This window comes from Mustela putorius, unplaced genomic scaffold (assembly GCF_011764305.1).
Source record: "Mustela putorius furo isolate JIRA1106 unplaced genomic scaffold, ASM1176430v1.1 tig00000198_pilon_pilon_pilon, whole genome shotgun sequence".
Taxonomy (NCBI): domain Eukaryota; kingdom Metazoa; phylum Chordata; class Mammalia; order Carnivora; family Mustelidae; genus Mustela; species Mustela putorius.
In genome coordinates this window covers 5,044,902-5,069,144 of record NW_025421311.1, presented here as the reverse complement: position 1 = coordinate 5,069,144, position 24,243 = coordinate 5,044,902, and the positions used below count along the sequence as shown (strand labels likewise).

The following is a 24,243-nucleotide window of genomic DNA, read 5'->3' as shown; positions in this document are numbered from 1 at the left end:
CTCTTTCATGCTTGAGGCTTTCATTACTGTTCTTGTTATCTAGTATTGCTTATGAAATTATTCCAAAATCCAGTGGCTTAAAACAACCATTTAATACACTCATGAATTCAGTGGACTGGGAATTCAGAAAGGGAATAGGAGGGATGGTTCCACAATGTCTGAAGTCTAACTGGGAAGGCCTGAAGTGTGTGGTGGTGATATCTGGTGGCACAAATCACTTGAAGGTATCTTCACTCACATGTCTGTGGGGACACTAGCTGTTGGCTATGGCCTCATCTGGAGCTGTCAGTGAGATCACTTATGTATGGTTTCTCCATATATCCTAGACTTCCTTATAACATGTAGAGATCAGTTCGTTCGTTACATGGTGGCTCATGCCTTCAAAAACAGCTCAGTCTCTGAGAACGAGGCAAAACCCTTTTCTAATGTAGTTTTGCAAGTCACATAGTGTCATTTCTGCTATATTCTACTGGCCAACCGACAGGTCAGCCCAGATACAGGGGATAAGAGGAACAAACCCTACCTCTTAATGGGAGGATTGTCAAAGAATTTGAGGACATGTTTTTAACACTGAGACATCTGATAATCCTTGGCTGTCTTAATATTTTTTACTAAATAAAAAGTCAGGGACTAAAAGTTCTGTGCATGCGGGAGGGCTTTTTGGGTGTGAGCATGACTGTAGAGTGATATGGCTGGGCTGTTGCACTGGGGAGACCCAGAGGTCAGCATCTTAAGCTCTTTTCTGTTGGGCTGCTCAGGCAACCCAGAGAAGGCCCTGTCATTCTCATGACTGGCTGCTGAAGTTAGAGGAATGGGGAAGGAGAAGCCGCTTGCACAACTCAGTCCCCTTCATCACTTCCAGTGTGGTTCACCAGTACCTGTACCTGATTGTCCTTAGATCAGAGGAGACCCTTTAGCTCTAAAGAATAATCCACCAGCCTCTCCTGTGGGGCAGGGAAGGACAAAAGCTGTGTCCTAGGGAAGGGGATTTGGGCCTCTAAGAGTTTCTTAAGACACTTTCAAGCAGTCTTGCTGTTTTTGATCCTGCCTTCACCCCTATTTCCAGAGACACCCAATGCTGCCAATTCCTGAAACTTTTGGGAGCTCCCGTGGAATAAATCAGGTCACATTTCCACACTACCTGTTTGGGATTTGCTTTCTCTGGACTGCTAAATCAGTTATCACTTCATCTGTTTTCCACCTTTCAAAATGAGGTTTTTCCTGCCTCATTCCTGATTTTTCCTGTCCTTGTGGGTTTATCATTTCTTGGAAAAAGCCTTTATGTTAACTTCAGTGAAGTTTCTAAAGGAGCATAACGCACGCATTGACTGTGCCCTTTCTAGCTAGAAGTCCTGATGAAGCAGACACTAAAAAAGACAAAATCCTAGGTAACATAATCACTATTAGTTAGGAGTTTAGAGAAAAGAAATTGCCGTTTACTCTGTCACATTGTAAAAATGAAGTGGGGACCAGTATTCCCCTGCAGTGGATTTGGGATGAACAGCTGTGTCTTAACCATAGACTGCAGACCTGCTCAGCAAATTAACAGAAGAGAAGAGCTGGAAAAATTTAAAAGAGAAGAAAAACTAAAATTTTCTTAGAAAATTTCTAAGAAAGCCTGGGTACAAGGCCCTCAGAGCAAGAAGCATGGTTTAAATGACATTTCTCCTTTAAATTGCCTGGGTTGCCTGGTGACTTGGAACATCTTTAGATGTTCCTCCAAACCAGTCTGTATGTGGCCCATAAGGGTGTGACATTCAGGTTTTAGGATTCTAAGAATAGAAAATACCATCCCAGGGCTCTGTCATATAGTCTCGGTTTTTATCTTCTGAAAGCTCAGTATAACTGTAACCCTGAAGGATGCCCCTCCTTAATACTTCCTTCTGTAGCAGTACTCACGGTGGCAGGGTAAGTAATCCCATTGACAGCCCCACTGCCATCAGTATCACCCACTAAACCAGCATCTCCTCTTTCTAATGTTCACTGAACACTAACTATGGAGTGAGCTAATAAGAACTTTTTATCCATTATCTCACTTTATCTTCATAGCAACTCTATGAGAAGAGGACTCACTTTATACCTGACTTAAGTGAGGCTTAGAGAGGCTGGTAAACATAGATCTGGGAGTCACCTCGGGCTGTCTTCCGAACCTGAACTCTTTTAAGTGCGATGTTATGCGGCATTAGAGGGAGAGAGCTACCTAAGCCAGAAGCTGATACAGTGGATATCATGCAAGAGCTGGGAAAGAGAAAAATCCACAGTGCCTGAAAATATTACTTTAGGTATTAGAATGAGAAAACAACAAAATCAAAACCAAAGGGGAAGTTTAAAGATCCCCACGCAGCCAAATCACAAAGATCTCTCAGCTTTGCCCCATGCAGAGAACGTTCCATAGAAACTTTATTGATATGGTGACCTCCCGGGCAACATAGCGAGACCCTGTCTCTTAAAAAAAAAAAAAAAGAAACTATATTGATAATTCAGCAATAGGACACTTACAAAATGTTTGCTGGAAATGAGACAGTGTTGGAGCTTCTGGGGCAATGTTGTAGAAGTGAGTTTTTAGAGCTCCGCTCACCAGTAGATTATATGCCAGATCAGTTATATTGATGCCCACAATTGCAAACGAATACCTGCAAAGCACAAACCACAAAACCAACTGTGTGTCACATAAGCATTTAAAAATCACCTAATTTTTAAATTACTGCAGAATTATCAGAGTGGTAGGGTGCCATTCCCTTTCTACCCAATCTTTACCCTGAATCTTGTAACTTGAGAATGCCAGTAATGTAACCAAGGGAATTAAGAGTCCATATGCTTTGATTTGGTAATTCCATTTCCAAATATATGAGAGAACAAAATCTAAAACGAAGAGCTTTATACTCAAGGATAGTCATTATAGCAGTATTTATAATGGCAAAGACATAGAAACTATTCAGATATTCTTTAAAAAAAAAGATGACTGGTTAAATAAATTACGGTAATCTCGTATATTACAGCCAATAAGTACTGTATTCCTAAAGACTATTTAAATTGGAAACATTATGTATGAAACAAGCTATGTTTTATTATATGCTTACAAATGTGCACAAAAAGAGGGTGAAAATGAAGTGCCACCAAATGTTACTATGCTAAGTTAGAGGAATAATATAGGGGTGATTTTTTGGGTTTGCTTTCCTATATTTTCTACATTTTCCATAATCATATTTTACTTTCAAAATGAGACCGAATTTAAGTAAGTATCTTGACATTCAGAGTATATTTCCTAGTACCTCTTCTGCATGGCTACCAAAAGTTAAATGGAATTGATGTCTTCAGTCTCTGGGTAATGTAAGTCCAGCACACTTAAAAAAAAAAAAAGGAGTTCTCTATTTAGAAATATTTTTTAATGAAATGGGGCATTAAAAAAACTAATAAAGTAAATTTATAATCTAATAACTTGATACTTAATAAAAATCCTTAAAAAAACCCTATCAGATACACTTTTTTTTTTTAAGTTGGCTCCACACCCAGCATGGAGCACAATGCCGGGCCTGAACTCATAACCCTGAGATCAAGACCAGAGCTGAGAACAAAGTCGGATGCTTAACCAACTGAGCAGCCCTCCCCTACCAATTGTAATTCTAAATGAGGATTTCTGAAAATCATTTCCATGTAGTTAGAGCTCTGTAAAGATTGTTAGCTGGTCAAAGGGAAAGTAGTACCATAGAATCCCACAAATAAATCCAAAAACATATGAACAGTGCCTTTTAAAAGTCCAACTGGATTTTTATCAGGACATTTTGTCATATTTTACAGTATTCTTAGGGCATTTATTTTTCTGGTTCAGGTTCTGACTGACAATCTTTATATATGAAATCCCACACTCACCCAATTGCTTTATCCATCCTTTTCTTCTCCCACTCTGCTTTGCTGAATTTGCTAAATGAATGAATAAAAAAAAAAGGATTTAATCTCTAATTGGTAATTTCTCTTTTAAGGTTTATATTAAAACTGTTGACTAGATGCAGAGATGTCTATAACTCAGTTCTCAAACACTAACCAATTTAAATTTTAGCAATTAAAAATCTACAGTAAAATTTATGTGGCGCTCAGAAATGGGATTATTTAAAGCCCTGCTACTTATCCCCTATTTCCTTTAGTGCAGCGATGGGAGACAGTCCTTAAGGTGAAACACTAAAGTACTTTTTTATGAGGTCATTGATTATCAAACAATACTTTCTCTATGAACCTTTGCCTGGTATGTCTCTCCTAACCAGACGCTGCTCCCTTGCTCTTTCATAATTCCCGCTTGCATTTCTTCTGGTTTTATTTCATGACATTTATCCTATTCATTCTTATTTGTGATGTCTGGCTCACTTTAGATGCCAAAGAAATGTTCATTGATGAATAAAGTAGTGAACTAGTGAAAGGAAGGAAGGCAGGGAGAGAGGAAGGAAAGATATATACGTTTTAAAAACTCTGTTTTGACAAGTGTTATGGCATTTCCTCTGTCTAAACCATAGCAGTTCCATTTTAGTCCATTTTGTAATTTGAGCTTCTGGATAGTCATTGTAGAAAGGGGTCTATCACAGAAGTATTCTGAAAATACTGCTTTGCATTCTTTACTTTGTGGACTCACAAGTCCTTCCCATTCTCCCCCACTCCATACCATCAATGCTTTGTAAAGAGGAACAATGTTCCACTCCTCTTTATGGGTAATGTAATCCTCATTTTACAGAAAAAAATGTGGTTAGCATTTGAACTAAATAACATTTCAGAACTAGAGTTATGAACATTAAGCTTCCATCTAAGTAGGTTTCTCTATAGTAAGCTGCAACCACTACACACCCATGTGATACACACAGCACAAGACCACAAAAGCATGATGCAAAATTGATATTTAACTATATATACTTTCTACTCTGTAAATGACTGGTGGTAATTCAAAGTAACTGCCTTTCATTCATGTTAAAATATGCCGTGTCTTTTGAAAGTGTAACTGCCTACAAACCAGACAACCAACCAGCCAAAAAGGAATTAGATTTTTACTTAAAAGATTCATATCTGAACTAAACTGAGTTAGGGGTGAAATTTAAGAAACTTTAAATAAACAAATTTATAAGCACCTATTTTCTCTTAACAAAGCTTTATAAATACATAGTGTCTCTGTATTTGTTAAACAAAGTCTCTTTCTGCATTGGAAATAAAAGGCCAAATGACCTCCACACAAGCACTTATAGGATATTCTGGAGTAAATGGAATGAATCCCTTTCTTTAAGAAACACACAACAGCAACAACAACAAACAATCCAGCAGGCAGAATTCTCCTCTTAAAATTGAATGTACTTATATCCCTCAAGCTTCTTCAGGACTTAACAAATGGAGGTTTACAAGGGCAATAACAGTGATGTGTATAATGCTTGCTGTTTGGTAGACAGGAGTTCCCTTAGTATATATGTTGCTGCTCAACATCTGAAGTATTCAGAGCCTGACAGAACCTATGTTGCTATCACAAGTGGTCAATATATACTTATTTTAGACCTTGACGAAGGATAGTAGCATTTAAAAACATTTGGATTTTTTGTTTACTGACAGTTGCCATCAATATGAAGTGATTAATATTTGAAGTTCATCTACTCAATTTTATGGTGGGTTGAGGAGAAAAGCATGGTGGCTTTACCTATATGCCTGCACACACACACACACACACACAGGGTAGTCTCTTCTTAAGTAAGAGTATTCACACATAAACTCTCAAATATATCCTCTCTGATGGTTGACACAAGAAATAAAACTACAAAGCGTAGCTTTGAGAATGACTCACAGCTAAAATTTATCATCCTATAATGATTAATCAAAAAAAAATATTTTAAGCTTATTGTCATTTCCCAATGGCCATTGAGGGTTCATGTGTTTTTCTGATGCTCTTCCAGGAATACCTGAGTCTAGACACAGACTCCCCAGAGAGTTTTAACTGGAGGACGTTCAGAATCTCTATATTACAGAAATATGCAATTCAGAAAATGCAGTTAAAAAATTAAAATAGCTTGATTTTAACCAGGTAATATCTATATCAAGAAAGAGCTAAGTGATTTTACTGTTTTAATCAAATAAAGGTAAAGAAAATGAAAATGTAATCTTATAAATAAAAGATTATAAATACAAATTTACAAAGCCTAGTGTAATTTAATGAACCTAGCCAAATGAAGCTTGAATAAGTATACTAATAAGGTGGTGGGAGCAAAGTTAGCCTGTTTCTGGATTTTGAGAATGGTATGATAAAATTTTGTGTTAATTTATTGAATATGAACACTAACAAGGATCTTGGTATGCTGAGGAGACAAAAGTGATACAAAAGTGTGACTGCAAAATGGTAGAACTCCTCATATGCAATAACTACTATTTTGAATAATGAAATCAGAAATATCAGTAGAAGAACAAAATTGCTCTATGCAACAAAACTTCCAAATAAAATGTCCCTCTCTGGGCAGTAGATGAGGTCAGAGCATGTGTGGTGAAATGTTCAGCTATTAGGTGAACTGCTGAACATGGGTCTCCGATCAGGTACAGCCATGAATGTAGAAAGGCCCTTTGATATTTTCTGTTAGGTTGGTCTAAGCTGGTTTTCCTTCACTAAAACACAACCTAAATATAATGAAGTATAATAGTTAAAAAGTTGCAAAATGTTTATTTTTTGAAAAATTTTCATGAATTTATATTTCTGTAAATTCTTACCCATACTCATTCTAAAATTAAATAAAAGCAACAAAACACAAAAGCAAACAAAAAATACCTTATTTCCTCTTTAGTGATATCCCTTCATGTAATCAGTTAAGGAAAAAAGAATATAGAAAAGTGAATGAAATGCAGAGTATTTAGAATCTGGATTTTTTACCAAGGAAAATAAAAAAGCCTCAGCATTCTGGATTTTCTCAATTGGCCCTTGACTTCATGGCCACCATTCTCCCCTCTGTTCCCCCATTGTGCTCCTTTGTCTCTGAAATCTTTCTTTTAGACTCTGCTTTCTCCTTCCATGCCTACCTCCTTAATCCTCTGGACACCAGCGATGTTATCAGTCCCTTTAAATACTCATCTCACTTGAACGGTGCCACTTAACATCCTGAATCTTGTAATAAGTACCTGAAGTTTCAACCCTCCTATTCAGTATTTGTCCAAAGGGCTCATTTGAAAGAGCTTTAAGCCCCACTTCTGGTGGCTTGGTGCTCCTGAGAATCTCACTGACATATCTGTAGAGGAGAAGTTCTTCCTACTGAAGCCATAAGCCTAATCCATCTTTTATTTTCAGCAATTACCTGCATTTTGGATGAAGAGAGTCAGAGAGGACCTGCTGAGCTGCTGCAGCGTCTCTTTCTGCAAAATACCTGTGGTTGGGGGGAAAGAAAACCATACCTGTTGGATGCATTCATTTTAATCCAGTTTCAGGCCATTTTGCTTTCAGAGGTAGACACCAGCAGAAGATTTCTACTTGTTTCAGCTCTTCCAAGGAACAGACGGCTTTTCATAATAGAATTTTCCAGATGTAATGACAGTATAATAGGGTAGTTGTAAAACCCACACAGATTTAGGAATGTATTGACTGCATCTGAAATTTTATTTTATCTTTTTATTTTTAAAGATATTTATTTATTTATTTGACAGAGAGAGAGAGCGCGTGAGCAAGACAGCACAAATAGGAGGAGGAGCAGAGGGAGAGGGAGAGGCAGACTCCCCGCAGAGCAAAGAGCCTAATCCAGGACTCAATCCCAGGGCCCCAGGATCATGACTTGAGCCAAAGGCAGATTCTTAACTGAGCCACCCAGGCACCACAGGTTTGAAATTTTAATTATGAACTTTGCCATTCCCCAGGGGGCTAAGATATTTGTAGTTACAGGGGTTTAGATGAAGGGGCAGGATGAGGTCCGTCAGAAGGCAGAAGCAGCGTGGACAAAGGGACATGCTGAGGGGCTGTGGCAGCAGCCAAGGGAGAGAGAGGAAGAGAGTAGAGGAGGTGAGAGACGATGCACTTCAAGTACATTTGTCTTAGAGAATATTCACGGGTATAAGAATTCTGGATGTCAAGCAGAGAAAGACAACTATCATAAGATCTTCCTGATATGAGGAAGTGGTGATGCAACATGGGGGCTAAAGTGGGTAGGAGAAGAATCAATGAAACAAGATGGGGTCGGGAGGGAGACAAACCATAAGTGACTCTAAATCTCACAAAACAAACTGAGGGTTGCTGGGGGGAGGGGGTTGGGAGAAGGAGGGTGGGGTTATGGATTTGGGGAGGGTATGTGCTTTGGTGAGTGCTCTGAAGTGTGTAAACCTGGCGATTCACAGACCTGTACCCCTGGGGATAAAAATATGTGTTTATAAAAAATAAAAAAAAAAGAATTATGGATGGATGGAAAATATGGTGCTAAAAGCAAAATCCTACCCCGGGGAAAAAGGGCAATGAAATTTCTTAAAAATACAGTTACATACCTTATAAAATACATCATAAAAGGTATTTCATAAAGACAGTAGCAAAATAAAATATTAGCATCTGTTATTTAATTTGACTTGTATATATTTCCCACAACAATCTGAAGCATAAAACAAGCTTTAGAATTTTCTCTCAGAATTTAACCAAAGTATTTCATTTTATATAATAATGTGGTATTTACAACATTTCATAAAAGAATAGGTGATTATCAAACATCCCAATTTTTAAATAAAAGCAAAGATCTAGAGAAAAAATAGGGAGCATGAAAAATGACTAAGGCTTAGTTTCTTCTGTTTTTGTTTTTGGTTTTTTTAAAATTTTATTTATTTGTCAGAGAGCACAAGCAAGGAGAGCTGCAGCCAGAGGAAGAAGCAGGCTCCCCACTGAGCAGGGAGCCCAGTGCAGGGCTTGATTCCAGGACCCCGGGATCATGACCTGAGCTGAAAGCAGACGTTTAACTGACTGAGGCACCCAGGTGTCCCAGGCTTTGTTTCTTTTAAAAATACATAGGTTTCCACTTCACAGCACTCACCATATCACAAACCCCATGTGTCTGGGGCAAATAATACATTATATGTTAATAAAAATAATTAATAATACAAAAATACATAGGTATCCTAACTAATAGAATCCTAACTAATAAACACAAAGAACCACTGAAAAGACTCTCTTTGGCTTGAAAAATAGTGGCTCCATATGAATTAATTCAAACATGAAAAAAAAAGGATGAGCACAATTATTTGAATCATGATGAACATATAAGAACCATGATTTAAGAATGGTATTTAAAGGGGCGCCTGGGTGGCTCAGTGGGTTAAGCCTCTGCCTTAGGCTTGGGTCATGGTCTCAGGGTCCTGGAATTGAGCTCCACATGGGGCTCTCTGCTCAGCAGGGTGCCTGCTTCCCCCCCCCCCAACCCCGCCTGCCTTTCTGCCTACTTGTGATCACTCTCTCTGTGTCAAATAACAAATAAAAAAAGATTAAAAACAAAAGAATGGTATTTAAAGAATAAGAAAAAAATTTTTTGGTCACTATGAGAGAACGAGGGCACCAACTCCTCTCTCTGATAACTGGCAACTAAACAGAAAAATTGACCATCTGTCCTGCCTATATGTTAGAGAAAGTAAATAACACAGTTGATGAGGGAAACCAAGTTTTTACAGAATTCCAGCCAACAATTGTGGGAGGCATCACGGAATTAGAAAAGCACTTTTTGTGCAATTAACTGATCCAGCGAAGATCACTGAAGGATGAAATGGTTAGATAAAGGGCTGGTGGGGGACTTTACAAAGCAGCCATCAAGCCTGATGCCTCTCATCCCTCTCAGTGTAGGACTGAGCAGGGGACAATGGGGGCTGCCCTCGTATGTCAGTCTGAATTTCCTCAGGCCTTTCCGAATACCTCCAATTTTCAGAAAAATCCAGACCGTGGGACATTTTGAGGACAGCTGATTTGGGGTCTTGCACAAGTTTATGACATTGGGGAAGGGTCAAAAGGAGAAGGTAGACAGGGAGAGACATAATAACTAAATGCAATGTGTAGACAGTCATATAGAACTGGATTGGAAGAAATCAGCCTAAGAAGACATTTTTGAGAGAGCTGGGAAATTTTTGTATGAACTGGATATAGATGACAGCAAGGAATCACTGTTAATTTTGTTAGATGTGATAATGGCACTGTGGTTCGTATAAGGTAATACTGATTTTATTAGTGCTCCAAATTGAAATGTGAAGGCAAAATGACAGTATAGGATTTCATTAACACTTCTGCCAAAAAAAAAATAAGCATTGCAGGTGTTTAAAAATTTTGATAATCACTGAACCTGGGCAGTATAAGGGGGTTCTTTACAGTTGTCCATTTGTTTTTGTATCTACTTAAATTTTTTCATAATACAAAATTAAAAATAAAAACATTTGAGATCCACTTCTAAAATACAATGAAGTTTGCCAAAGAAAAGGAAGAGGTGTACCTTTTTAAGTTTTAGGAACCTGAGTTATCAGAAGACTTCAGTATTTTCTTGGAGTTGTCTATAAAGTGGCTTTTGGAACTGATAACTCACTCAGCTTTGTCATTTCCACATGACCAGGACATCACTTTTTAATAGTCGAACTTTCTCCATTTTACTTACTGCAAATTGTATAGGCCCAGAAGTCCCATTCCTCGAAAATCTGTTTTAGGATCATCACCTTGGAAACCAATTTCACACCACTGCTTAGAAATCCGAGATTCCAATGGAGTATTGGGCTTCAGGAATTTCCATAACTGGCAGATAAGACAGAAAGTTAGCCTGTTGATGTAAACACAATCACTCTTTCCTATGGCAGATTTTGTAAACTGTGTTATTAAGAGGAGCTGTACAAAGCTGAATATAGATTTGATCATATTTCAACGATCTTTGACAGCAGTTCTCTCATCATGTTCTGAAGACTCCCTGAAGGGACTCCAAGACCTTTTCAGAGGGTCTGGGAGGTAAAGACTATTTCATAATGAAACTAGGAAGTTTATTCGCCGTTTCTGTCTCATCTTCTCATGAGTATATAGTGGAATTTTCCAGAGGCTGCATTACATGTGACAGTGTCATTACTCTGGAGGCTATGAAATGTGTACTTGTATATTTTAGTGTTTTACCTCTTTCTGTTTTAATTTCTTTTTTATTTTTATTTTAAAAGATTTTATTTATTTATTTGACACAGAGAGATCATAATTAGGCAGAGAGACAGGGGGAAGCAGGCTCTCCACTGAGCAGAAAGCCCGACGAGGGGCCCAATCCCAGGACCCTGAGATCATGACCCGAGCCAAAGGCAGAGGCTCAACCCACTGAGCCACTCAGGCACCCTTGTTTTAATTTCTGATAAAAAATATATCTGCATTGGGGCTCCTATATATATATATATTTTTTAAAGATTTTATTTACTTATATATATATATTTACTTATATATGTATATATATACATATATATATATAACTGCATAATCTCCCACAAAAGGTCCTCAAAATATGTAAGAGAGTGAAGGTAAGGGGCAAATAGGGAAAAATTTGAGGCCATGTATTATTTTTACAGCATTATTAACAAAAAGAAAAGTGGACTGACTTGAGTTTCATTTCTCACCTGTAGCAGAGGTGAGAATAAATAACCATCATATAACTCGATAAAGGAGGGTCACTAGTGTTAATGAATAAATAGACCTCAAAGTATGTTATCATTTTTAAGAGTTACCCAAAAGAATTTTAATTCCAATTAGCATATATTAAATGGCAAATACAAATTGCAAACACTATGCTATTTACTGTCTAAGGAGCTGGTTCTGTTTTCCTGAGTTTTCTATGGAAAGATAGATTCAACATATACTATTACTTGGAAAGAGTGAGACCCACAGCTGCATAAATATAATGTTCAAACTCTTCTTTCTAATAAATACAGATGGGCACATAAGCAGATTTACCTTTTAGACTATTAATTATTTGTCTTTATTATAAACAGAGACAAATGCAAATGTAAAAATTTTCTTATTACTATTTGGACATAATTCAACTTCTATATTATTTATTCTATGATGTATGAATTTTAAATCTTACAGATATGAGTAATATAGAAACAGCATGCTTTATAGTGAATTCTCACATCTGACACAATATAGAACATAATATTCAGTGATAGGAAACACTAACCAAAAAAATACAATTCAAAGGATATAATATACTAATGGCTTAACAGGTAAATGCAGTCTAAAGGGTGAGAGAAAAAGATCAGGGAAGAAAGTAAATCTATCATGCTTAAAAGCAAAATAGCAAACGTGCATATAAGAAATTTCTTTTTATATTATGCATATGAGAATTTGCCAGTGTTCTGCATTCATCAGGACAGAAAATTTTTGGGTTCAACAGAGGAGCACTAAAAATATGAGCGAAAAGTCCTCTTTTTAAAAATTATTTAGAAACTGATTTGATTATTGCCACAATGAAAAAAACCAGAATCAAAGGAAACAGTTGGTAAAGCTCATCACACACATTTAGCCAATAATTTGAAGTAACCTCAGGGCCCAACATAGTGGAATGAAATGGCAAAAGCAAACATTTGATTTCTATTGGTAGGTTATCAATCTCATTCATTAGATGAATACTTTAGGGGAATAAAAAGTTTGAATAATGCTTAAAAAAGAAATTCCATTTTAATAATTTCATGTATCATGACAGACTAGACCAATAGCTAAAAATTGTTCTTTTTTTTTTTTTTTAAGATTTTATTTATTTATTTGACAGAGAGATCACAAGTAGGCAGAGAGGCAGGCAGAGAGAGAGGATGAAGCAGGCTCCCCGCTGAGCAGAGAGCCCCATGTGGGGCTCGATCCCAGGACCCTGAGGTCATGACTTGAGCTGAAGGCAGAGGCTTAACCCCCCGAGCACCCCAGACACTCGAGAGAGAGAATCTTAAGCAGGTTCCACGCTCGGTGCAGAGTCCAATGTGCGGCTCAATCCAATGACCCTGAGATCATGACCTGAGCTGAAATCAAGAGTTAGCTGCTCAAGTGACCGACAGCCAGGAACTCCTATTATTTTCTATTAAGTATGTGACTCCATCTTAAATTTTCACTTTATTATTAATGTGGTTAGAAAATGTTTAATAAAAATGTCCATGTGAATAACTTACATGAACAGTGCTATATGAACATAAAGTAATGTTATTCAGTTTCATCTCACCCTATATTTGAATGATTATAAAATCCATAAAATATTTTTATACTTTAAGACTAAAAGCACTGATAATGGTCTCCTGTGTTTATAAATCAAAGCACTTAAACAATATGGCAATATATTACCAAAGTCTCTAAATCAAGGGTTGGCAAATTTTGTCTGTAAAGGGCCAGATAGTAAATATTTTAGGCTTTGGTTGCCAAATGGTCACTGTTGCAGTTACTTAAATTTGACATTGTAGTACAAAAGCAGCCATAGGTAGTACACACATCAATGAATGGACATATTCCAATAAAACTTCGCTTACAAAAATGGGTGGGAGGCAAGATTTGGCCCACAGGCTTTAGTTTGCTGACTCTTGCTCTAAACAGTTTATGAACTAGGTAACAAGGGTATTATTACCCATTCTAAAAATGAAGCAGCCTAAGATCAGGCCTTAAACACAAACCGTGGGGGCACCTGGGTGGCTCACCCACTGAGCCACCCAGGGTCTTCAGCTCACGTCATGATCCCAGGGTCCTGGGATCAAGTCCCGCATTGGGCTCTCTGTGAAGCAGGGAGCCTGCTTCCCTTCCTTTTTCTCTGCCTACTTGTGATCTCTGTCTGTCAAATAAATAAATAAAATCTTTAAAAAAAATAAACACAAACCACAGGCTAGCCATTTGAAATACAAACGGGAACAAGACATGGTTTCTCCCCTGGGAGGTAGTGTAGTACAGCAGCGAGGAGCTCTTTCTAACACTTCACTGCCCGGCCTCATTTTCCTCACCTGAAGATGGGGATAATATCAGTATCTCACCACAAGGTTATTGTGACCATTAAATAATGCTGCAAAACATTTACTGTGATGATTAATGTGTGCTAAATTCTCAATGTTTTATTATTATTGATTTTATTATCAGAATTGGGATTTGAGGGGCGCCTGGGTGGCTCAGTGGGTTAAGCCGCTGCCTTCGGCTCAGGTCATAATCTCAGTGTCCTGGGATCGAGTCCCGCATCGGGCTCTCTGCTCAGCAGGGAGCCTGCTTCCTTCTCTCTCTCTCTCTGCCTGCCTCCCAGTGTACTTGTGATTTCTCTCTGTCAAATAAATAAATAAAATCTTTAAAAAAAAAAAAAAAAGAATTGGGATTTGAATTGACTAAAGAAGAGAATAAAGATCCCATTCCTAAGCATTCTTGGGGAGACTAGAGAAGATTTCAAAATCGAACGAGTAAGGATTTTAAAAAGAGCTGACTTTTGCTGTGAGAATAATAGGTAATAGAGGGAATAACATGGGCAAATATCTGGGCATATGGGATACACAGCCTGTTGTGGTCAAGGTGAATGACAGAGCATGGTGGATACAGGAGATACAGCTTGCAGTGATAGAAGGGGTCCTAAATGCCATGTTAAGATCCATGGGATTTCTTCTGTCAGATAGAGGGAATCTGAAGTTGTTTTTTTTTTTTTTAAGATTTATTTATTTATTTATTTATTTGTCAGAGAGAGAGAGAGAGAGATCATAAGTAGGCAGAGCAGCCGGAAGAGAGAGAGGGGGAAATAGGCTCCCTGCTGGGCAGAAGGACTGATGTGGGGCTCGATCCCAGGACCCTGAGATAATGACCTGAGCTGAAGGCAGAGGCTTACCCCACTAAGTCACCCAGGCGCCTCTTAAGTTTTTAACCTAAGGGATAATGTGACTAGATAATCCCTCCAGCAGTGTTTTAGAAGATGGAATGTAGGAAGCTAATACTTAGTGGCAGAATTATAAGGCTATTATAATAGCCCAAGTTGGAGATAATGTTAGAATAAGTTGGTGGACATAGGAAACATTCAAAAGCTATTTTGAGGGAGCTCTGTGGTTAAGGTTTAGTGATTTTGTAGATGCATAGTATCTCCCCAATTAGATTGCAAGATACTTGAGGGTAGAAAAGATACCTTTCCTCAGAGTGCTTAAGGCAGCAATGGAGAGCCCTGGCTTTATAACTTACTAGCTGTGTGGATCAGAACCTGGACTGAAATGCTTGTAGTTTGCTCAGCTGTAGATACCAACCATCACTTTGCTTAACTCTTATGGTTGTGCCAGTAAAAAATAACACATACAAACTCAAATCATGACCACAGATAAAAGGTATGTCATAAAAGTTCTTGACTTTTAGTATCTAATGAACCACAGTAATTCATGCATTCACTCATATTTGTTGAAAACCCACAGTGTGCGGCATTCGTACAACAGATCAACTCAAGACGGTGCATAGCAGGCACCAGGATGTCACTGATTCTGAAGGCATCATGGCCATTCTGAGGCATTCTTCAGTTGCCTGTGGCCACTCTGTTAAGTTTTCTACCACTTTTCTCTTTCATTCACCTCTTATTTCTCACCTTGAGGTCATTTTAATTGAACTTGACTACTTCTATCAGAAAACACGATAAAAAAGGCAATAACGGGAAATGAAGCTCAGCCAGTAGGTTAGCTAAATTTAAGCAGAGCAGAAAGGGAAGAAGAAAAACTACTTCTAAGAATGAGCCTTCTTTAAATTTCAGGGATTCATATCAGATATAGCACTAATTAGCAGAGACAAGTCATTTGTGTAAGTATTTACATACACAAAAGCACGGACTCCTTCACACAAAAATACAGCACTCTTTCACACAAAATTACAGCTCCTATTGACATTTTTTCAATGAAATAAAGTTAAGGCAGCTAAACAAATGTTTTCTTGCAATTTTGTTAGTGTCTTTTTGTATTCTAGCAAAGGACAAGGAAGCATTCCATCCTAAGAAGCATCTATTTTCAGGAGTGAATTTAGAAAATATTTTAGATGAATAGTTCTAAAGGTTGGGTCCTAATTTCTTAAACTCCAAATTCAGTGTTTTGGGGTCAAGTTTTATTGGTGTTTAATGATGCACATCAGATCATATAAGATATTTAAGTTTTTGTGAGATTAAGATATAAAAAATAAAAAAATTAAAAAAAAAGATATTTAAGTTTTTGCTTTGACAGCCAGAAGTATTTACAAGTGCATATTGTTCTTCTAACAGTTTTAATAAACCAGATATAAACCTTAACCTCCTCTTCTGATACTCTCCAAGTTACATGAATAAATAATCAGCAATAAGATCTTAGGTAATTTCCCTAGAGGGCTATTGCTGAAGCAGAAACCAACTTCATCTTCTTTGATGTCTATTAAAAGTCATAAATGGAAATCCCAGGTCACTCTTTGACAAATGCTCTTCCTCCTACTGGCTTTCAATACAGTTAAATAGCCTAAACCTAAGCCAGAATATGAGCATTCACAGAAATCACCTCTGATATTCTCTCAGATTTAAAAAAAAAAAAAAAGGCTTTACATTTAGCTTCCCACATGAATTTTCTAATGAAGAATTTACCTCCTACATCTGAACCAGCAAGCAAAGTAGGCTTTGCCAACCAGTTCCACACCCATATCTTATTCATCTTTGTACTCTCCCTCTTATAACAGTGTCTAGCACTTAGCTGGTGCTTGGCAATGCTTAGCTGACCTAAGAAAAGCACAGAAATGTGTTCAAGGTCTAACCTTCAAAAGCATTTCTTCGTGTTGGGGGTTATCAGAATCATAGGGTTCTCTGCGCAGTTTTTCCACGTCTGCGATAAGGTTTCTGTAGCCAACTATTTGCAGAAGGCAAGCCTGAAGAGAGATTCCCAACCTAAGGTGTTTAAAAACAGAAGAAACACACATGAGGAAAAACAAAACATACATTTTGGCATTAGTTCACTTGATGGGTGCACAATAGGACTTTTCCATATTTATATAATATTGAGGAAATTGCTCATACGTGATGTATTTAATCAAAGCCCAGTTTCTCTTTTCTTTTTGTGGACATAGATCCATATTTAGTTTACTCAGAAAAATAAAGAATGCTACTTTTCCTGCATTGGTCTCACAACTACTTCTTACTTGAGTGGAGGAGGCATAGTTTCTTACTGAAGCTTCAAATGGGCAGTTGTAGAACTTGGCTAAAATTTGCCTTTTGTTCTGGCCTTTTCTTAAACCAAGTTGTAACAATATGGCTTAAAAAACAAGGGCTCTCTTTAATGCCAGTAACTTAAGTAAGATGTAGAAAATATAGGTGATAATGTGTGTGCGAAAGAGAGACCGCTCTCAGGGGCACAGTGGAAGGAAAATTTCAGAACAACAATATCGAAACAAATACAAGAAAACCTATGCTTGGGAGCATCCCTGACACATGAGGCAATGCCAAGAGAAAGAACTCACTACTTCATAAAATTTCTCATCACATTCTGAATGCTCTATTTGTCTGAATACTTTTTCCTATGTTGAAACAAAATTTGCTTTCCCTATTACCAAATAGTTCAAATTTTGTTCTCTGAGCAAATTTATTTCCAACTTCCTCTGCCATGACTACTTATTTTAAGATAGTGATTCTTTCTTCTAGTCTGATCTTCAGGCTTAAAAAAAAAAAATCCTGGATTCTTTCAGTTCCCTCTCATAGGACATGGGTTTCTCATGTTTTACTCTCTCGCTCAGTCTTCTCTGAATGTGTTCTGTTTGGATAACAGTCCCCTTAAAACGGGTAATCAGAACAGAAACAGTCTGGCAAGTGTGATACACAGAGGATCACTACTTCCTGTGACCTCAGTTTGTTTTTCTCCCCTACAACATAGCAGATAAAATAGGGTCTTTTCAATCACTCACATAACAACTTTATCAAGCAGGTGACTAAATAATCACCAAAATCCTTTTTTCATACAAGCTTCTGTCATGTAAATATTCTCCTGTACTTGTATGATGGTATCTGAAGGTACTATTTCACATTTATGTGTTCCTGTTGTTTCTCTACAGCCATTCACTTTTGTGGCTTAAAGATACTTAAATGTTGGCAATTTCATATGATTCCACCCAGAGTTACTGTCCAATATGGTCCTACTCCCAATTCACACTAAATTTGAAGATTTTTGTTGTGGTGGTTATTATAATCATGACCATCTTTTTTTTTTTTTTGAGGAGAAAATAAGATGTTTAGAGGTTAAGTCTAATGCTGGGAGTAATAGAGAATTACACATTTTAGGACTGTATACCTACTCCACATATTGAGCACAGGGTCAGATAGCCCAAATGCTAAACTTAAACTGAATATTCAATTAAATGGCAGTGATAATTATCTGTTACCATAGCACCAAAAAACCAAATGAGATACTTAAATTTAGGAAAAGAATAGAGTGGCTCTGGTTACCCAGGGAATCACTGTATGACTGAGAAGAGAGTTGATATTGAGGAAGAGAGCAAGAGAAATAAAACAAGACGCAACAAGAGGGACCAATTCCATTTCCCCCCCATTTTTACTGTAGTAATTTTTCAAGTGCATAAGCAGCACTTAAAAAATGTAATTAAAACAAAATGTGGTTAAAATTATGGCAGCAGCCCAAGTGTCACCTATTGGTGAATGGATAAAGATGTGATATCTATGTATGTCTGTATAGATGTATATAGATATATACACATATATACACACACATACAATGGAATTTTAGTCATAAAAAAAGAATGAAATCTTGTTTTTTATAACAATGTGGACGAATCTAGAGAGTATTATGCTAAGTGAAGTAAGTCAGTCAGAGAAAGACAGATACCATATGATTTCACTCACATGTGGACTCTAAGAAACAAAACAAACAAAAACAAAGGGGGAAAAAAAGAAACAAACCAAGACACAGACTTTCAACTACAGAGAAAACACTACTGGTCACCAGAAGGGAAGTGAGTAGGGGGATGGGGGACACAGGTTATGGGGATGAAGGAGGGCCCGTGCTGTGATGGGCACCAGGGAATGTGAGGAAGTGTTGAGTCAGTATATGGTGCATCCGAAACTAGTATAACATTGTATGGTAACTATGCTGGTTAACAGTAGTAATGGGTTGATCAATTATAAAATATTTCCCCTAGCCTTCTCTTTTTCCTGATTTTTTTCCCAGAAAATTATTTTCCTGATTTTTTTCCAGAAAATTATTTAATTTTAAAAAATTACATTTTGTCATGTCAGTCTAGAAAACACTGACATCCATATTGAGATGTAAAAACACAGTCTACTCCCTATAAGGGTTTTTTCTGCCCTAAAGGAAATCAAAAGAATAGATGGCAAGGAAATGCTTCTGAATGAAACATAAAACTTTCATAGAAGAGACAAAAAAGATTTACTATTAAATCTAATCCAATCTCCAAATACAATTGTGAGTCTAATATATCCCTCATGCCCAACTGCAGTCTTAAATTTTTGGCTCAACTTAATTTAAAATGAATTGCCTTATATCTTCCCAAAGAAATAAAGTATATGTCAGAGGTTTCAAAAAGACATTTACTGTATAATTAAATCACCCTTAATGACTGAATAAGGAAAAGACAGCTAATTAGCTGAAGTGTCTGCAGAAGAATGCTATAGAGACCATGCAGAAATGGAGTTTTGTGATGAGCCCCAATTAGCTAGTACCCAGAATTCCTCCAAGAGACAGACCTATACAAAGTGAACTCTGAAGGGCCCTTCAACTACAGCTCCCTGTCTTTGGCAATTAAAAGCCTTTTTCAGAGATAACTTGAAGTTCTCGCCTATGCACATTTAAAAGACAGTTTGATTGTTACCTACCTAAACTGTCTCTAAATATATCTGCCTACGGGATTTATTCTACCCAAAATCCTTAGCCCAAAATTTTACTGAAAAACTCCTGCACCCAATGGAAAATATAAAGCTAATTTTAAACGTCATGTACATTGCCAAATGAATTTTAATATTTCCAAGATGAGATGACTAAATAACAAAGTTCTGAAGTCTTCAAATAAAAACCATCTCTCCCTCCCACACATGCCAGTCTTCTTGACAAGCAAGTAGGAACAGTCTCCAAGATTATCTGCCTGTCATAAACTGAAGGGATATTTTGGAAGGAGCAGAATCAGCTTAGGCACATTTACAACGTGAACATTTACTGTTCGTGTAAAACAGACATCACACGGAGCAACTGTGGATAAATGGGCTCCCTCGACTTCATCTTCTGATATCAGGGCATCCATCAGATTTCTTACAGCAGCTCAGAAGCATAAACATAAATGATAACAACTAGAGAGTTGCTGCTCTTTACAAATATGAAAAAGGCACCTTTTTTTTTTAATCTTCACCTGAAAACCAAATACATTGCAGATGACTGTGACAGGGAGAGAGGGAGAGCACGCTAGTGAGCTCGGCATTATAGACACACTAAGTGCATGCCGTGTGTTCTATGTTTACAACAGCATAAATGCATTCTTACTGTGGATTTATGTCGGGGTTAATTTTTTTCAGCTCCATGATGTCCTCTATAGTTTTCTCAATGGCATCAGGGTGAACACTCACTGAAGTCTGCAGCAGCTGGAAGACACGTTTCAGTCAGTTCCCTTGTCAAGAGCATCAGTGGCTTGAGTGGGGTCTTAGATGGGGCTTAGAGCTTCTAAATGAGACTAAATTAGAACTAAACTAAAAACAAAAATTGGTTTCATATTTGAATTCTAGTAAATTAGACATTTTCACAATAGGGGAGGTAGTGCAGTTTTCCTGATTAAGGTAATTAACGTAAAACAGAAATACATGAGTTTGTTTTTTTTTTTTTAACTATTTTCATCTTTTTCAAGCTATTTATATTGAAATATTATTTTATTTTTCTTATCCGATATACATGGTTTCTTTGTTAATGGGCAGTATGCCTATGACTAAGTGAAGTACATGGAGGATATAGTCTTAAGGTTGCCAAAATTATAATATTCAAGAATCTTGAAAAAAGACCCCAGATTTTCTCTCTCTCATATGGATGCTTAACTGTTAAACGAGCTAGTGCAGTAGCTTCTCTGATTTTCTTGGGAGATCTTGAGTATAAAGTTCAATGATTTGGATATTAAAGAAATGCCAGAGAGTTAACATTGCTCTTAGTTTCAAGGACTATTCATTCTGTGATTTGGAAAGTATATTAAAAAGGATTAATTCAACAACAAAGTCATAAGTGCATCATAAATCTGCCTAGAAATTCACATACAGTAGCTGCTCTCATGTCAAAAGTAGAGTGAATTGCGATGGGCAAACCACTCTTTCTTCTCAGCTTGCACAGCCATTGGTATATTTTTCTTCCTTAAAATGTTCATTTTTTGACATTGGAGATAAGCCTCCAAGTGAAAAGTTGCTGTAAAATACAGAAATAATTTTACTTACTTTACTTTTTGAATCCCTCAGTGATGTTTCTGTAAAATTAAGAACAATTTAAAAAAGTCATTCAAAAATTTTCCTCTACAAGTGGTTTAAAATTATTATATACAGATAGAACACACTATGCCAACAATCCCACCAAACTTAAATTTTGCTTACTTCTTTGTTTTCATGCTTACCGATTTTCATGGTTCTGGAAGCCCCAGGCTTGGTATTGTAACAGATCCGTTGCAATTCACATCTTCCAGTCAGCTTCCTCATTACAAATTTTAGGCAGCGCCACAAAAATTTACAGTAAAAATACAGGCACACCTGGAACAACATTCTGTCAAAGACAAAAGACAGCACCCTTCCACTAGAAGTCTGGAAGAGAACAGAAAGCAGCCACCACCAGCAGGAAAAGCCCAAAAGAAAATCAACCATTAGACTTCTGGATTTACAAGCATATTTCATTTTTCTAATCCCATGTTATTTTATTTGGTGAATCTATAAAACCCATTATTGGGAGGGAAGCCCAAGGTCTGTGAAGGTGCACCACCGCTGCCAGCAACTCCGGAATGCTCTGTTCTGGTATATTTGATATTCCAAAAACTGAGGTCATGTGAGGCTCAGCCAAGAATCCTTTCTTTTCGTACTTTTGCCTAAAAACATTTTAAAAATAAATTAGTACCTTGAAGACAGTATCCTTGTATTTTAGAAGTTGCCTGCCCCTTAGTCTTGGGGAAGAACATGCTGTGGCCGCTCTCGTCTTCTGCCTCTGTAGACAGCCTCTCAGCTAGCCTTGGTCCATTTCCAGGCCCTCCTTAGTGCTTTGCAGGGGAGTGGGGGCACTATTTTTATTCTTCCCTTGCTCTCATTCTTTCCCTCCTTCTCTCTGCCTTCCTTTAGGCACTGTTGTCCCCCTAGAGGACTTGCTTGTGTAGCAGTCTTCTCTGATGCCCAGTCCCTCCACTTCTTGGACTTGCCAGAAGACCTCCTCATCAGTTCATTGAACAAATGGATTGACCTTTAGTTTTCCAACATTCCCTGATTTAACCTTCCCCAAACTGCACCTCTTGACAAGTTTGTTCTTGGCTCCTGCTAACAAAGTTTTTTTTGTAGCACCCTCTATCTCACTCCAGTAATTCAACAAACTATGAAATGCATAGTCGCCAGTCATGTACTTACAACATCTTTGGCACTGACTTTTATTTTTAATATGTGAGTGTCTTCTACTTCACAGTACTGCTTAGAGTCTCAGAATGACTCAGGCTACACCAGTAAAGAGGACTTCTCATCTAGGAACTTATATTCAACCCATCTTCTATTCCTACTATGGATTCCTAAGAGGCAGAATTCTTTATATAACTTCTTATTGGTGTCATTTCTAAAAGAGGTTTCTTTTTCACCAATATTCACTAATTCCCTCCAACTCTAACATAAGGTGATCCAGGGTCACTCAGATTAATGAGAGTAGTTAACTAATAGCCTTAATCATGTGATCCATCTATGAATATGAACCAACACTTGGATTGTGTTCCTTTGCTTAATTGCTCTGGCCCTAATATCTTGGACAGCCTGTGTTAAAAATAAAAATTCTAATAGGCTTATTTGTACAAGGGCATGGGATCTATATCATATAAATGCAAAGGGAATGGAGGAAACAGTCAGTAACCAAACTGCTACACTAAGATAACAGAATGGAATCCTTTGTAGGCAACAAAATTATGTTCTAGAAGATCTAATAATATGAGAAAATGTCATAATATGCTTAACAAATATAAAAAAATTAGAAAGAAACACATATGAAATGATCTCTTTTTTCTTAAAAAAAAAAAAAAAATCTAATGGCAGGGCACCTGGGTGGCTCAGTTGGTTTAATATCTGACTCTTGAATTCAGCTCCGGTCATAATCTCAGGGTCTTGAGAATGAGCCCTGTGCCAGGCTCCGTGCTGGACATGGGGTCTGCTTAAGATTCTCTCTCCCTCTCCCTCTGTCCCTCCCCACCTCTCTCTCGAAAGAAAAAAAAAATTGTGAGGTATGAACAAGGAGAAAAAGATGCAGGATATGCAACAAAAATGTTAATAGTGGTATTTCTAGGTAGAAGAATTATGAGCAATTTTAATTTTCATTTTTGGCTAAGTGTATTTTCCTTTTTGTATAATAAGTACATTTTATTTTATTTAAGAAAAAAGGTTATAACAATTAAAATGTATAAAATGATCACCAAAAGCCATTACAAAAGTGCATATAAAATATCTATGTGAAGTCAGATTCTGCTGAAAGACAAAAATGGATTTACTATCTCATAAAGTCTGATATTCAACTATTTTAGTCAAATACATCCTAAAATGTATTAGGTGGTTATCAGGTTCCTTCCCCCCCAAAAAAAGGTAACCTAAAAATAAATTTGGAGGAACACTTTTAAAAAAAAAGATTTTATTTATTTATTTGAGAGAGAGAATGTGTGCACAAGTAGGGAGAGGGGCAGAGGGAGAAGCAGTCACCCGCTGAGCAAGGAGTCCAATGTGGGACTTGATCCCAGGAGGACTTGATCCCAGAACCCTGGGTTCATGACCTCAGTTGAGGGCAGACTCTTAAGCAGCTGAGCCACCCAGGGGCCCCAGAAGAACATTTTAATTAGATGAGTGAGAAATTTTACTAAACTTCAACTTTCTCTCTTGGAAAAAATTTTGTTTTTCCATCTAGTAGATAACTGTGCCAGAAGAAAAGATTGAGCAATATCTTTGTTAACTGGTCACCAGCCAAGTGGGAATGATATTACAGGTTAGCTTTATGCCTGTTACTAAGTTGAGGGTAAAAGCTTTCCGTGATCTGTCCTTATGGTGCCTGTGTCGTTTGCTTAGCACAGGGGCCACCTCTGCAGATGAAGCCTCTTCAGTT

General features: G+C 37.4%; 1 protein-coding gene across 5 annotated transcripts in view; it reads right to left on the bottom strand.

Annotated features, from left to right (window-relative positions):
- The window catches only part of ELMOD1 (ELMO domain containing 1), a 62,291-nt gene that overhangs the window by 6,840 nt on the left and 31,208 nt on the right, over positions 1–24,243 (bottom strand). For 3 of the 5 annotated variants that reach the window (XM_004764415.3, XM_013062440.2, XM_013062441.2), the window contains exons 3-11: positions 21,539–21,684; positions 21,366–21,394; positions 20,437–20,534; positions 16,697–16,826; positions 10,596–10,729; positions 7,296–7,364; positions 6,776–6,799; positions 3,871–3,921; positions 2,500–2,633 (exon numbers count right to left, since the gene is read on the bottom strand). In XM_004764415.3, the coding sequence (XP_004764472.1) occupies positions 2,500–2,633; positions 3,871–3,921; positions 6,776–6,799; positions 7,296–7,364; positions 10,596–10,729; positions 16,697–16,826; positions 20,437–20,534; positions 21,366–21,394; positions 21,539–21,684 (815 nt within the window). Of the gene's footprint in view, positions 1–2,499; positions 2,634–3,870; positions 3,922–6,775; positions 6,800–7,295; positions 7,365–10,595; positions 10,730–16,696; positions 16,827–20,436; positions 20,535–21,365; positions 21,395–21,538; positions 21,723–24,243 lie in introns of all 5 variants that reach the window. The other 2 variants (XM_013062442.2, XM_013062443.2) reach the window with 2 other exon arrangements.